The 12,238-nt window shown below is 61.7% G+C and overlaps 1 protein-coding gene across 1 annotated transcript; it reads left to right on the top strand.

Moving 5' to 3' along the window:
* Positions 1 to 2,951: 2,951 nt before the first annotated feature.
* Positions 2,952 to 9,326, top strand: SHD (Src homology 2 domain containing transforming protein D). The gene is made up of 7 exons (XM_016145775.2): positions 2,952 to 3,047; positions 4,106 to 4,455; positions 5,363 to 5,468; positions 5,547 to 5,735; positions 6,726 to 6,849; positions 7,929 to 8,048; positions 8,930 to 9,326. The coding sequence occupies exons 2-7, from the start codon at positions 4,177 to 4,179 to the stop codon at positions 9,147 to 9,149; spliced, it is 1,038 nt and encodes a 345-aa protein (XP_016001261.1). The 5' UTR covers positions 2,952 to 3,047; positions 4,106 to 4,176; the 3' UTR covers positions 9,150 to 9,326.
* The last annotated feature ends 2,912 nt before the right edge of the window (positions 9,327 to 12,238 follow it).

The following is a 12,238-nucleotide window of genomic DNA, read 5'->3' as shown; positions in this document are numbered from 1 at the left end:
CACGTTTGGGGTCTGTCATGTGTGCAGACCCTCCTGAGCCTCTGCCTGCCCCCCCTTCCCTCCCCTCCCCTCCCCATCCCCGGCCTTCAGAAACTGCCCTTCCCCCATTACTGCTGACAGTCTCCCCCCCTTTTCCCCACGAGCTTCATGTCTGTCATCTGGTCCTTGGGAGCTGTCAGGCCTCATCCAGAATCTCCTCCATCAACTCCCCCCGGAGCTGCCTGGCTGCTGGAGCATATCGGAGGGACTGGGGTGCGGGGCGCCTTCCCCCGCCCCCCGCCTGAGCCTGGGCTCCGCAGAGGAGATGAGGGGCCAGCGGTCACCGCGGCCCAGGCACAGCACCCAGCTCCCTCCGTGCCGGGCTCGCTGCCCACTCCCTCGCACACGCTTCATCAGCGCCCCGTTTCGCAGTGGGGTGCAGGCTCCTCGGCCAAGGGCTGAGGGCGAGTGAGGGGCAGGAGCTGGGCTCGAAACCGTAGGATCTGGGGCTGTGCCGTTGATAACTGAGCTCAGTAGGCCAGGAGCCTCCCCCGGGGGCTGGGCCGTGTGTCCCCCATCAGGCTGGAGACTCATGACCGCAGGGCTCTGCCTGCTCCATTGGGCTGGGACTCTGGAATTCAGGGCCATGTCTCTTTCATTAGATGGGGAACCCCTGAGAGCAAACACAGATTTCTTCTATCGACTGGCTGCTTCAGAGAGCAGGATCGTGTCTCCTCTGTCAGACCGGGGGCTTCTGCGGGCAAGACCACGTCTTCCCATCAGGCCGTGCGTTAAAAAGGCATGCCTGCGACCAGAGCTCCTGGGAGCAGAAGCTTCCCCACCCCCCACTTGATGATCCAGGGGCAGAGGACAGAGAGGCAGGCACCGCCGGCAGCCAGGGTCCCCGTCCAGCCCAAGCATATACTGGGCGCACACAGTGATTCCCGCGCTGGAACGTTATTTGGCCATGAAGAGGAGGAAGCATTGACGCTCGGTGTGGAAGAGGCGCGTCCGCGGGGACGGGAAGTGGGTTTGTGGGTGCCGGGGGCTGGGAGTTTGGGGAGAATGGAAAGAGACTGCTGATTTGACTCAGGGTCTTTTTCTCGGGGTGAGGAAGACGTCCTGGCAGTGGAGAGTGGGGAGGGCGCCACAGTCCTGCGAACGTAAACCCACCGGAACGCGCGCTTTAAGTGGCTAAATTGCGGGGCTCGCGAATTATGTCTTCAACAAAGAAAGTTCCCCAAAGCGCGCCAGGCCGTAAGTGCTGAGCGGAGGATGGAGGTTGTTGCCGCCGGTTTCACAGATGGGAGAACAGCGCAGGTCACCACGCAAGGTCAAGGTCATGCGGCGGGGTCCCCCAGTGAGCCCTGAGCAGCCGCCTCTCCAACAGCACAGCGAGCGCTGGGGGAAGGGAGGCGCCCTCGGCTCAGGACCCCTTGCCCTGTCCAGCAGCGCCCCCTCTCCTATCAACCCCCCCTTGCTCCCTTCTGAATCAGAAAGCCAAAAGGCAAGCGGTCCGACCGCTCTTCAAGGTCACACCTCGAGGTCACAGGCCCCCAGCCCAGCTCTGCTCTGGTCCACCTCCTCCCGCTCCTCCCGGATCCCGCCCCACCCCCCATCCCCTGCTCGGGGTGGAGGGCAGTCCCCGGAGAAGCCAGCTCAAAAGCGGAGGAAAGTCAAACGCCGTTTGATCCCGCGCCCGGGGCCGCTCATTGCTATTCCTGACGCACGCTGTAATTAGAAGGCCGCCTTTCCAATATTTATGCCTCAGACACGGCGTTTATCCGACAGGGAGAGGACTCGGATTTGATGAGATCTGTCAACAGCTCATCCCTGAGCCCAGCCTGGAATTGCCTTGCGGCTGACAGAAAACAGGACAATTACCCGCCGTGCTCCCCAGCGGTCCCCGGGGGACCGGCCTTGTCGCGGATCCGGGCTGGGGGCGGGGGGCGGGGCGGGGGCGGTACGAATGTGGTTCGGGAGGGAGGCCCGAGTCCAACAGGTTCGAGGAGGGCGACACAGCCAGAGCGGGAAAGAGGAGGGCGCGCGGAAGCCCCCGCTGCCCTTGGAGGCTTCGCCTGCTCAGCTCTGGGCCCCCGTTTTCCCATCTGGAAAATGCGGCTAGTGCTGGAGGGGAGACGGAGACACCCCCTCCCCGCCCCCGCAGTGGACGGCACCTGCTGGGCCTGGGCCCCGCCCCCAGCTGGGCCACGTGTCCAGGCAGAACTGAGCTGCAGGGGTGGAGGAGGGGGCCTCTGAGCAAGTCCTTCCCCTTCTCCGTGCCTCAGTTTCCCCCCAGGGAAAATGCCTCGCTCCCTCTGGCGATCCTTCCTCCAGCTCTTTGGGGGGTTTCCTTCGAGAAGCCCCATCTTTCCGGCCAGGAAAGCAAGGCGAAGGCGGCATCGGCCCGGCCCCTGCCCGGGGCTCTTCCCGCGGGCGGCTGGCCGTCCACTGTCGGCTCTCCATTCGGTCTGGCCCTCCCACCGGCTAAGCCACTGGCACCCGCCCGCCCTGCGGGGGCGGGGGGAGAAGGGAATCTGGGACCCCGTCCTCCTGACCTCCCCTATCTTACCCCAGTACTAGGGGAACTGAGCAAGCCGCCTTACGGGGAAAGAAACAAAATGTGTTGCTCAGAAGTGACCATAAGCTCCCTCTGCCTCTTTCGCTCGCGGCGGGCCCCTCGGTGTCCCGCTCCCAGACAGCTGCAGCTGCTAACGGGCGGCCAGGCCAGGCGAGACCCCTCTCGTTTCTGTCCCCCTCCCTACCTCCGCCCCCAGAAGTCACAAAGGGACAGATGCTGGGGACACGCGCCAGGCACAGATACCATCTCCCTTGCCCTGGCCAGCTGCCCCGACCCCCTTCCGCCCGCCCGCAGCTGGGCCCCTGGGGAGGGCAGGCCAGACCCGCGTCCCCTCCTTCGCCTCCTCCCTGCCTTGGCTGCGTCAGAGTCGGGTCTGGCTGGTGACCTCTGCGACAATTTCCACACCTGCAAGCTCCTGGTCAGTTTCGTGGCCAGGTCCTGACTCGATCTCAGCCCTCAGTAGTGGTCACTCAAGCCCCCTCTGCTGGTCAGTTTCGCCCCCCATCTCGCGGCCAGGTCCGAGCCCCCATTTCCCAGCCAGTCCCCCGCTCCCTGCCTCCCCTCTGCCCGCCGCCGCGCCTCGCGCTGCCCGGAGCAGGGTCAGCGGCTGTCGGCTCCGGGCTCCGCGCTCCTCGCTCGCCCCTGCCAGCCTCGGTCCCCGGGGTCAGTGTCCAGCGGCCGCGCGCGGCGGCTGCAGCCCCGCGTCGCCCCGCTCTCCGTGGGCAGCGGCCGCCCCCCTTCCCCGGAGCAGCTGAAGGTCTCCGTCACCTCCGAGGGGCGCGCAGGGGGCGGGGAGACGGCAGGGGGAGCGGCGGCGGCGGCGGCGGAGGCCGATGCCGCTGCCCGGGACGCGGCCCGGGGCGGTAGGGGCTGCGGCGGCCGCCGCCTGCGCGCCCCCTCCTCACGGTCCCACCTCGCGGCCGCGCGCCGGCGCCGGCGGGTGAAGTGTCTCCGAAACCGTGAAGGCGGGCGGCAGGAGCTTTTATATCCCTTTGTGCCGGCGGCTGGGGCCGGAGCGAGGCGGCGGGGCTGAGGGCTGCGGGGTTGGGGCTCCCCCCGGAGCAGAGGGGACCGCCACAAAGGATGCCCCGCGTTGGGGTCAGCGTCCCCGGAGCCCAACTTTGGGCGCGGCGGCTGCGCCCCGGGGGAGCCCGCCCGCTGCGCTGAGAACCCAGGCGTCGCGGCTGAGCCCGGGTTGGGGGGCAGGGGCCGCAGGCGGCGCTCTCCTCGACTCCCGGACCCCAGGAAGGGACCCCGGAGCCTCCCGGAGGCGGTGCTGGCCGAGCGGCGCTCGAGGACCGCGCCGCCCGCAGAAACTCCGCGTGCTTCCGCGGATGCCCCGGGCCGACGACCGCGCGCTCCGCGTTGGGGGCTCTGCCGGGCGCCCCCTGCCCCCGCGGCCCTTCCAGCGCCAGGCTCCGGGGGGCTTTGGCGCCCCCTCCCTCCTCCCCCCTTTCTCCCCTTTTAACCCTCTTCTGAGCCCCCCCAAGGGGCACACCTGACCTTCCTCCTTCTCCTCTGCCTCCTCCCTGGGGGCTCTGCCAGGGAACGGGGCCAGGGAGCCGGCATGTGGGGCCCCCCCTGACAGTGGCCAGGCTCGCGTGATTCGCGCCCAAATGGCCAAGTGGCTAAGGGACTACCTGAGCTTCGGCGGTCGGAGGCCCCCTCCGCAGCCGCCCACCCCCGACTACACGGAAAGCGACATTCTTCGGGCCTACCGGGAGCAGAAGAACCTGGACTTCGAGGACCCCTACGAGGACGCTGACAGCCGCCCGGAGCCAGACCCCGCGGGCCCCGGCGACGCCAAGTACGACTCTCCCAAACACCGGCTCATCAAGGTGGAGGCAGCGGAGATGGCCAGAGCCAAGGTCTTGCTGGGCAGTGCAGGGGAAGAGGTGAGTGGCCAAGTGTCCCAGGCCGGGTGGTCCCAGGAGACTGGGCCCCTGGACACCGGGGAGCGTTTTAAATGTGTGACCCTAGGGGCAGGCCAGGGCGCCAGCTGGATGCTCCCTAGTCCTCCCTCTGCTGGGCGAGGAGTTGGCTACCTGTCCCTTTTCAGGGCACAATTCTGGTGGCACCTACCCGCTTTGTCCCCTGTCCGTCGCCCTGTTCCGCCCCTCCAGTCTCCTTTTGCAGCCTTCCTCCTTTCCCCTCAGCAGCTGGAGGACCCCTCCTCAAACAGATCTGAGGGATCCGCTCCCCTGCCGGGCACTAAACTTCCTCACTGCTGTCTCTGCCATTAGTGGAAACAGGCCCACAGACGAGGAGCGAAGTGACTTGCCCAAGGTCACAGGGCGCTAGAGCCAGCCCTGCCCCCCATGATCCTCTCCTGGGGGACCCCTGCAAACCCTCCGCAGGGACGGTAGAAGGGCTAGGGCCAGGTTAGGAGAGGCTGTGCGGGGTGGTGCGGGGTGGTGGGTAACCGCACAGAGAAAAGCAGGAGGAGGCGGGGACCTGGGTAAGCAGACAACCTGGGATCAAAACCGGCCTCTTACTTACCGCTCTGTGACCCTGAGCAAGTCACCGGCCCTCTCTGCGCCTTGGGGATGATGTGCTCGCTGTGTGTTGGTACGACAAGTAAACACATGTAAGGCATTTAGAACAGGGCCGGCGACTGATAAACATTAAAATTGTGGAAGGAGGGAGGCGGGGTCAATGTCAGGTAAAGCAGAACCGGGTGGAGGCTACGTGTCACATGGCCCCCAGAGGGCAGGCGGAGGCCGTGCCATCTCCCAGCGGGGGTCCCCGGAGCCTGCCTTGGTCCTCCTGAGCCTGGGCCCCCCACTTTTCCTCTCTCCCCAGGCAGAAGTTGACACCGAGTACTCGGACCCCTTCGATGCTCAGCCTCCCCCACCACCCCCGGATGATGGCTACATGGAGCCCTACGATGCCCAGCGGGTTGCGAGTGGTGAGCAGGCAGGGCTTGGGGGAGGGTGACAGGGTCCCAGGCCGGAGTGGGCGCTGACCAGTTTCTCTGGCCTCCCAGAACTGCCGTGCAAGGCAGTGCAGCTGTATGACACTCCCTACGACGAGCAGGAAGAGGACCCCGGAGACGGGCCTCCTTCAGGGCAGAGGCCCCCACCCAGCCGGCTGCCCCGGGAGGACGAGCGGCCAGCGGATGAGTATGACCAGCCCTGGGAGTGGAAGAAAGATCACATCTCCAAGGCTTTTGCAGGTGCTTCTCCGACCCCGGCTTCGACCTCAGAATGCCCGAATCCCTCTGTTTCCTACCCTGGCCACATCTCCTGTTTCAACTCACGAAGCAGACCCCCAATCATCTGCCACTTTGGTAGTTTATTAATTTTCACTAAGGTGTAGATGACTGATAGTCATGAGTTCCTCTTTCCAGAAGAAACTGGATCTTTCTTAGAAACTGAAACATCTTTTAGAGTACAATGGAACCTACTCGTTCTGCTCAGTATAATGCAGGGAAAGGCTTTGGTGTCAGACTAGGCCTGGGTTTTTGTCACTTACTTGGGAAAATCGCTTTATCTCCCTGAGTCTCGATTCCCTTGCCTATAAAATGCGGGCCATTACAGTACCCACTGCGTAGGGTGCTTGGAAATTTGAGGGCTGGAAAATGCTCAATTACATAGGAGTTTGCGGAGGGAGTAGCATTTCTTAGCAGCTGTCATCAGGTAGATTTGGATGACCTTTGGGCAAGTCCCCGAACTTGTATCTTCTTCTATCAAAGGGGTACTGGTAAGGTCAGACTTAAGAGATAAAATAACTTGGACCAGGAAGAGTTGTGCGAACCCAACTTTACCTCATAAGTCCTTTGACTCGGAGGGGAATTTGGGCTCATTGCCTCAGTTTACTGGTCTGTATATTGGGGCCGGAGTTCTAGTTCTAAGACTGGCCCAGATTGGGACGGAACTTCCTACACTCCCTCTAGCCACGCCCCCTGTTCTCTGATTTGTCACTCATGGAACTGCCCCGCCCTTCCACACCGCCTGACTTGCGGGCGGCCACGCCCCCTTTTCCCGAAGGCCAGTTGGGTGGTCCTGTACGAATCCTGCCCGTCTTACACCCAACCCCTCCTCTCTGGATTCTGATAGGTCTCCTCATTGAGACCATCTTCCTACTGAGAGTCCACAGCCCGCCCCCCCCCCTCCTCCTGGGCAGTTTGGACTTAACCCTTTCCTCTCTAACCCTCCCCTTCCAGTGCAGTTTGACAGTGCGGAGTGGGAAAGGACCCCAGGCTCAGCCAAGGAGCTCCGGAGACCCCCACCCAGGGGCCCCCAGGCCGCAGAGCGTGTGGGCCCGGCCTTGCCGCTGGAGAAACAGCCGTGAGTGGGGGACCTGCAGACCGAAGAGCCGGTCGCGTCTCTCCCCGCCCCACACCGGCGGCAGGTTTCCTGGACCAGGGGGGCTAGAGCAACTCCGACCCATTTATTTACTTTATTTATTCCTTCAACTAATCTCAATCCGGCGCCTGCTCCTGCTGCATCAGACACCTAGCCAGGTGCAAAGCAGAATCGTATGGAAACAGTTCCTTCTGGAATCAGATTCTGGGTTCAAATACCTGCTTTGTATCTCCTGGCCAGTTTTGGCAAGTAACTACCGAGCCTCAGGCTCAAAACCCCCAAGGTGGTACCTAACTCAGAAAGGGATCTCCTCCCTTAACTTGGTTGGGGCTTGAGAGCAAAGAGACGAATTATTCTCAGTCCCCGGAAATCTTGGGACGGAACTGGGAAGGGCAGGATCTTGAGCAGGTGCTGACTTTGGGCTGGGACGAGGCGCACAAGCCAAAAGAGTCTGGGTCTTTTCTGTGTCCTTCCAGCCTAGGGGCTCCTCGAGGAGCTCCCTAAGCCCCCGGAGCCTAGCCCTGTGGGTGTGTTTGACACAGTCATCCCCAAACCTCTTAGTAGGCTAGACAGACCTGGCTAATTAACACAAGTCCAGGGTGAGAAGTTCATTCTCTTTCAAATTTTCTTTCAATACAAACAACCAAGTCCCTGCTGCTCACAGTCTCTGACACCTTGGCCACAATTGCTACCTCTTTGAGCACTTTAAAGGAAAATAGTAAGACTGGTAACAGGTGGATGGGGATGGATGCAGGATGTGGCAAATCTCCAGACACGCAAGTGATTCGAGTCGGGGGATCGGAGAGGGGGCTGAGGACGCCTGGGGATCCAGCCTAGGGAGGCTGTTAAGGTCACGGTCGGGTGTGCGTGTTGAATTGGAGGGCGCAGCTCCACATCGACCTGGGTCTCAGCTGCCTCCCCAGGAAAACCAGGCTCCTCTTGAGGAACCCAAGGGAATTCTTCCCTCTCGTTAGCCTGGAGTTCACTAGTCCTTGCACCAGACACCAGAGTGTGTTTGAAGGGGAATCGCCCTTCCTGAGGCATCTGCCCCCACACCCTAGGTGGTTTCACGGTCCCCTGAGCCGGGCGGATGCTGAGAACCTCCTGTCTCTCTGCAAGGAAGGCAGCTACCTCGTGCGGCTCAGCGAGACCAGCCCCCAAGACTGCTCCCTGTCGCTCAGGTGAGACCCCAGCCCCTGGAGGGACAGAGGGTCACGGGACTGCATGCTTCATGCTTTCATTGGTCGGGGCCGAGGGGTGTGGCTCTAGCAGCCAGTGGACAGGCTTTAGGGCCCATGGGTGTGACTTATGGGACCAGTGGGTGGGCCTTCCAGGGAGACCATCAGCGTGGCTCCAACTGAGAATGAACTCCCTGTCGCTGGAGGTGTGCAAGACCGTGGAGTGGAAGCCTTATAGTCGATCTAGGACTTGGGTGAGATAGGGAACCAGATGTCAGTTTCCTTTGGACTCTCCCGTCCAAAAGTTAAAGTAGATCCATTTGCGTCTGTCGGAGGCTGGAATCTGAGTGGCCCTGTAGGCGTTTGAGTGTGAGACCCCAGTTTCTGTGTACTTCTCTAAGATTCTAAGCTTGCCTGGTTATGCACTACTTCCAAGATTCTGCTAGGCATCTGAGTGTGAGATTCCCGAAAGGCCAAAACCGAGGGCTTTGGAGGCAGGTTCAAATCCTGTCTCTGCCTCTTTCCAGCTGTGTGACCCTGGCTAAATCACTTGGCCTCTCTGGGTCTTGGTTGCCTCATTTGTGAAAGGAGGATAATAATAACCTCAAATTAGCGGTAATACTGCAATGATTAAGTGGGGAAAAAAAGTATGTGACAAATGTTGAGAATAGTGTCCCAGAAACAAGAAGTGCTCAATTTAGATGAATAATGTTGATAAAATGATCCCCAGGTTCTGTCATTGTGCCCACCAGAGGTGGAGAGAAAGGGGAGGGACCCCAGATGGCAGGTTAACCAGTGGGGAGGCTGGGGGCGAGGCAGCACTGGGGTCGGAGAACGCGCGTGGGGCTGGGGTGCTCAAGGCCCCCTGCAATGCCGTCCCCCAGGAGCAGCCAGGGCTTCCTGCATCTGAAGTTCACACGGACCCGGGAGAACCAGCTGGTGTTGGGTCAGCACAGCGGCCCCTTCGCCAGTGTCCCCGAGCTGGTGCTGCACTACAGCTCGCGCCCGCTGCCCGTGCAGGGCGCCGAGCACCTGGCCCTGCTGTACCCGGTGGTCACGCAGAGCCCCTGCCCTGGAGGCCCTGCCCCTTGCCCTTCCCCCTGAGGGCTAAGAGCCACTGGCCAGAGCCCCGGAGGGGTCCTCGAGGGGGCCAGAGGGAGAGACTTCCTACCCCTCCAGCCATGGGTCTTCGTCGGGCCACCCTCCTGGTCCCATTCTGGGTTCCGGGGTTTACGACTATGTCTGGAAGCCCTCCTCTGGCCTGGAAAATAAATAAGTTATCGTGTGTTTCAAGTGTCCTTTCTGGGAGGCCAGGATCCCGACTCCTGGGAAGGATGAGAATGATGGACCCTTGATGATCAGGGCCTTCCTAGCTCCTTGTTTTGGAGATGGAGCTGGGGTTGGAGCCTGAATTGTTTGCAGGGAGGGACCAAAACTCAGAAAGCCTGAGACGTGGAGACTGGCAGATAAAAAGGATGGAGAATCCGAGGGGGCGAGGCTCTCAGGCCAGCCCCGCCCCCGCCAGCCCCCTCCTCCCCACTGGGCGGTCGGCAGAGGCCTGAGGCTGCTGCAGAAAGGACATCTGTCCCCATGGAAACGGCAGTCGTGGGGGAGGGGAGCCAGGCCCAGCTGGTGTCACTTCAAGGTGACAGTCGGGCAAGAGCCCCTGGAGGCTGATAAATGCGGGGGAGCCCCAATCTTCCTCCTCATCCCCCATCTCCGAGCCTGCCTGGGAGGAGATGCTAGCTGGAGAGGGGGGCTTCCAGTGCAGGGCACAATCTGAAAGCTGGGGAGATCGCTTCTTTACTAATTGGACATGTACCTCCACGCATAACGGGGGAGCCGGTGAGTCGTCACAGAGCCCCCTGGCCACGGTGGATCTCTCTAGCCATCCTGGGGGTCTGGGACCCCCAGATGACCTCTCAAATCTTTAACACCCCAAAATCCACGAAGCCTGGGTTTGCTTTCTTTGTGCACCTTTACTGGGTATTCTGGAGGCATGCTCGATGAGGACAGGGTCTGGGGACGGCTGCTGGCACCCTGACGCCCCTGGAACCAGTTATATCCTTACATAGCCACTCCCCTCTGGGTCTCTGGGGTCCTGACTCCTCTTCCCACTTCAAGGAACCCTCTTGGCCTTGGCTGCCCAGAGGAGCCTGGGCAAGGAGAGGTTCTGAGTGTGGAGACGGGGCGACCGGGCCTGGGGCTGGGCGCGGGGTGGGGGCCGGGCGCTGCTGGGGGGCGGGTGGCTGGGGGAAGAAGATGGCATAGAAGCTCTGCTGCTTCCGGTTATCCGTGGGGATGTCCAGCGCCTTCCCCTGCACAAGCCATGCCGCAGTCTTCCGTGGGGCTCCCCTGGGCTTGCACAGGACGTTACTGTAGATGGGGTTCTGGGTGTTTGGGGGGAGGGTGATACAGACCAAGAAGGCGCAATCGCTTGGGAGACCCAGCCCTTCCCAGCTGGGCTCCGGGAGCCTCATCTCTGCTTCTGAACAGCGTGGGTGGGGCGATCGGCCTTCTCCGTCTCCTCCCAGTCCCGCCCCCTCCCTGCAGACGGGGTACATGGGGACACAGATGGTCCTTCTCAAGCAGCGGCAGTTCCCGCCTCCTCCACGAGGGGGAGAGGTCGCCAGAGGACGGTGGCGCCTCGGCACCATTTGCGCTCCCTCCGCGCGGCTACCTGCGCCCTTACCTGTGTCCTTGTGCGGGCAGCGGCGGCGGCCCCAGAGCCAGGTGCCCAGCGCGACAGCGGCCACGGCCACGCCCCCCGCCACCAGCAGCGCGAAGAGGAGTCCTGGGGAAAGTGGGCGATCTGACAGGGGCGGGGCACGGGGGGCGGGGGCGGGCCGGAGGAGCGACCAGGGGACGGGACTCACCTGGGGAGTCCAGGATCTGGGGGAGGTTGGATGGCGGCCCACCTGCAGGGTAGAAACCTGCATCACGAGGTGCTCGCCTTGGAGTCCAGCCTCCTGTACCCTGCAGAGTCGGGTCCCCCGCCCCGGGTGGGGCCTCGGGGTCCCTGGCGCCGCCATGCTGTGTGTTCCAGGTAGGCGCTCGCTCTGAACCTCTTTCTTCTTCTGAAAAAACGAGACCAACATTCTCTTGCTGGGTCACTGTGGAATGACCGCCACCTAGATTTTCTTTTTCATCGTAAACTCCATCGCCCTGGTCAAGAGCTCTGTCATCCTCACCATGACCTTCCTCACTCTCATCATGAGGGGTCAAGTTACTTGCCCGAGGTCAAGTAATGGAAAGGCAGAGTGAAAAACGTGGTGTGATAGACATGAACCCCAGCCCAACGCTCCTTCTGCTGCGGCTAAGCTGAAGCCCAGCACGCCGGCCCCTTCTCCTGTAGGTTCTAAAGTTGGCAGCGGTGAGGGGTGGGGCGGGAGGCGGGGAGAGGGGGCTGCAGGGCAGATGCCCTGGAGTGGGGAAGCTAGCTGTGTGAGCTGGATCCATGCTCTGCCCCCCCCACCCCCACACAGCCAACAGCAACGCACAGCCCAGTGCCTCTGCTAATTGGTAATTGGCCCCCTGATCACTGGAGGGGGGGGTGGGACAGCTGTGACACACTGCCCTGAGGGAGAAAGTGGCTGGGTCCTGCCAGCTGGAGAAGAATGGGTACCTCTCTGCCCCGCCCGGGAGCCAGGATGACGTTCTGTCCTGCCCGAAAGGGGCTGGGTACATGCCCAAGGTCATCGGAAACCACTGGGAAAGCAGGAGCCCTGTTTGGGTCAGTTTGGGTCTCCCGCCCCAAAGTTTGGCCCACAAGGAGAAGTCATGTGGAGCGGGGACAGTGTGCGAGGCAGGCTGGAGAGAAGGCCGGTGGCTACATCACTGGCTCCTGTGTGTCACTGACCCTCTCTGGGCCTCAGCTTTCTCGTCCCTACACTGAGACTTAGCTGATCTGGAAAGTTCAACTGGCTGTGAGAGTCAATGGCATTTAAGTCTGGATTCTAGAATCCTCTGCTCTTCCCCCCAAGACTGCAAAATCCTAAGGGTCTATCTATTTAAAGTGTTTGAGAGACTGTAGTTCTAAGGCGGGGACACACGGAGACTCGTTCGGTCCCGTTTCAGTGTTTCTCGACCTTTATTCAGTGTCGCCACCCTGAGGAGAATTTTTAAAATCTTAATTTGTTATCTCATGAAGTTTTACTATCACAGATACGCTGTAAATCTGTCTATGTACTATA

The sequence above is a fragment of the Rousettus aegyptiacus genome, unplaced genomic scaffold, assembly GCF_014176215.1.
Source record: "Rousettus aegyptiacus isolate mRouAeg1 unplaced genomic scaffold, mRouAeg1.p scaffold_m13_p_16, whole genome shotgun sequence".
Taxonomy (NCBI): Eukaryota; Metazoa; Chordata; class Mammalia; order Chiroptera; family Pteropodidae; genus Rousettus; species Rousettus aegyptiacus.
The sequence above is the reverse complement of the archived record's forward strand: the minus strand, read 5'-3'. Positions and strand labels throughout refer to the sequence as shown.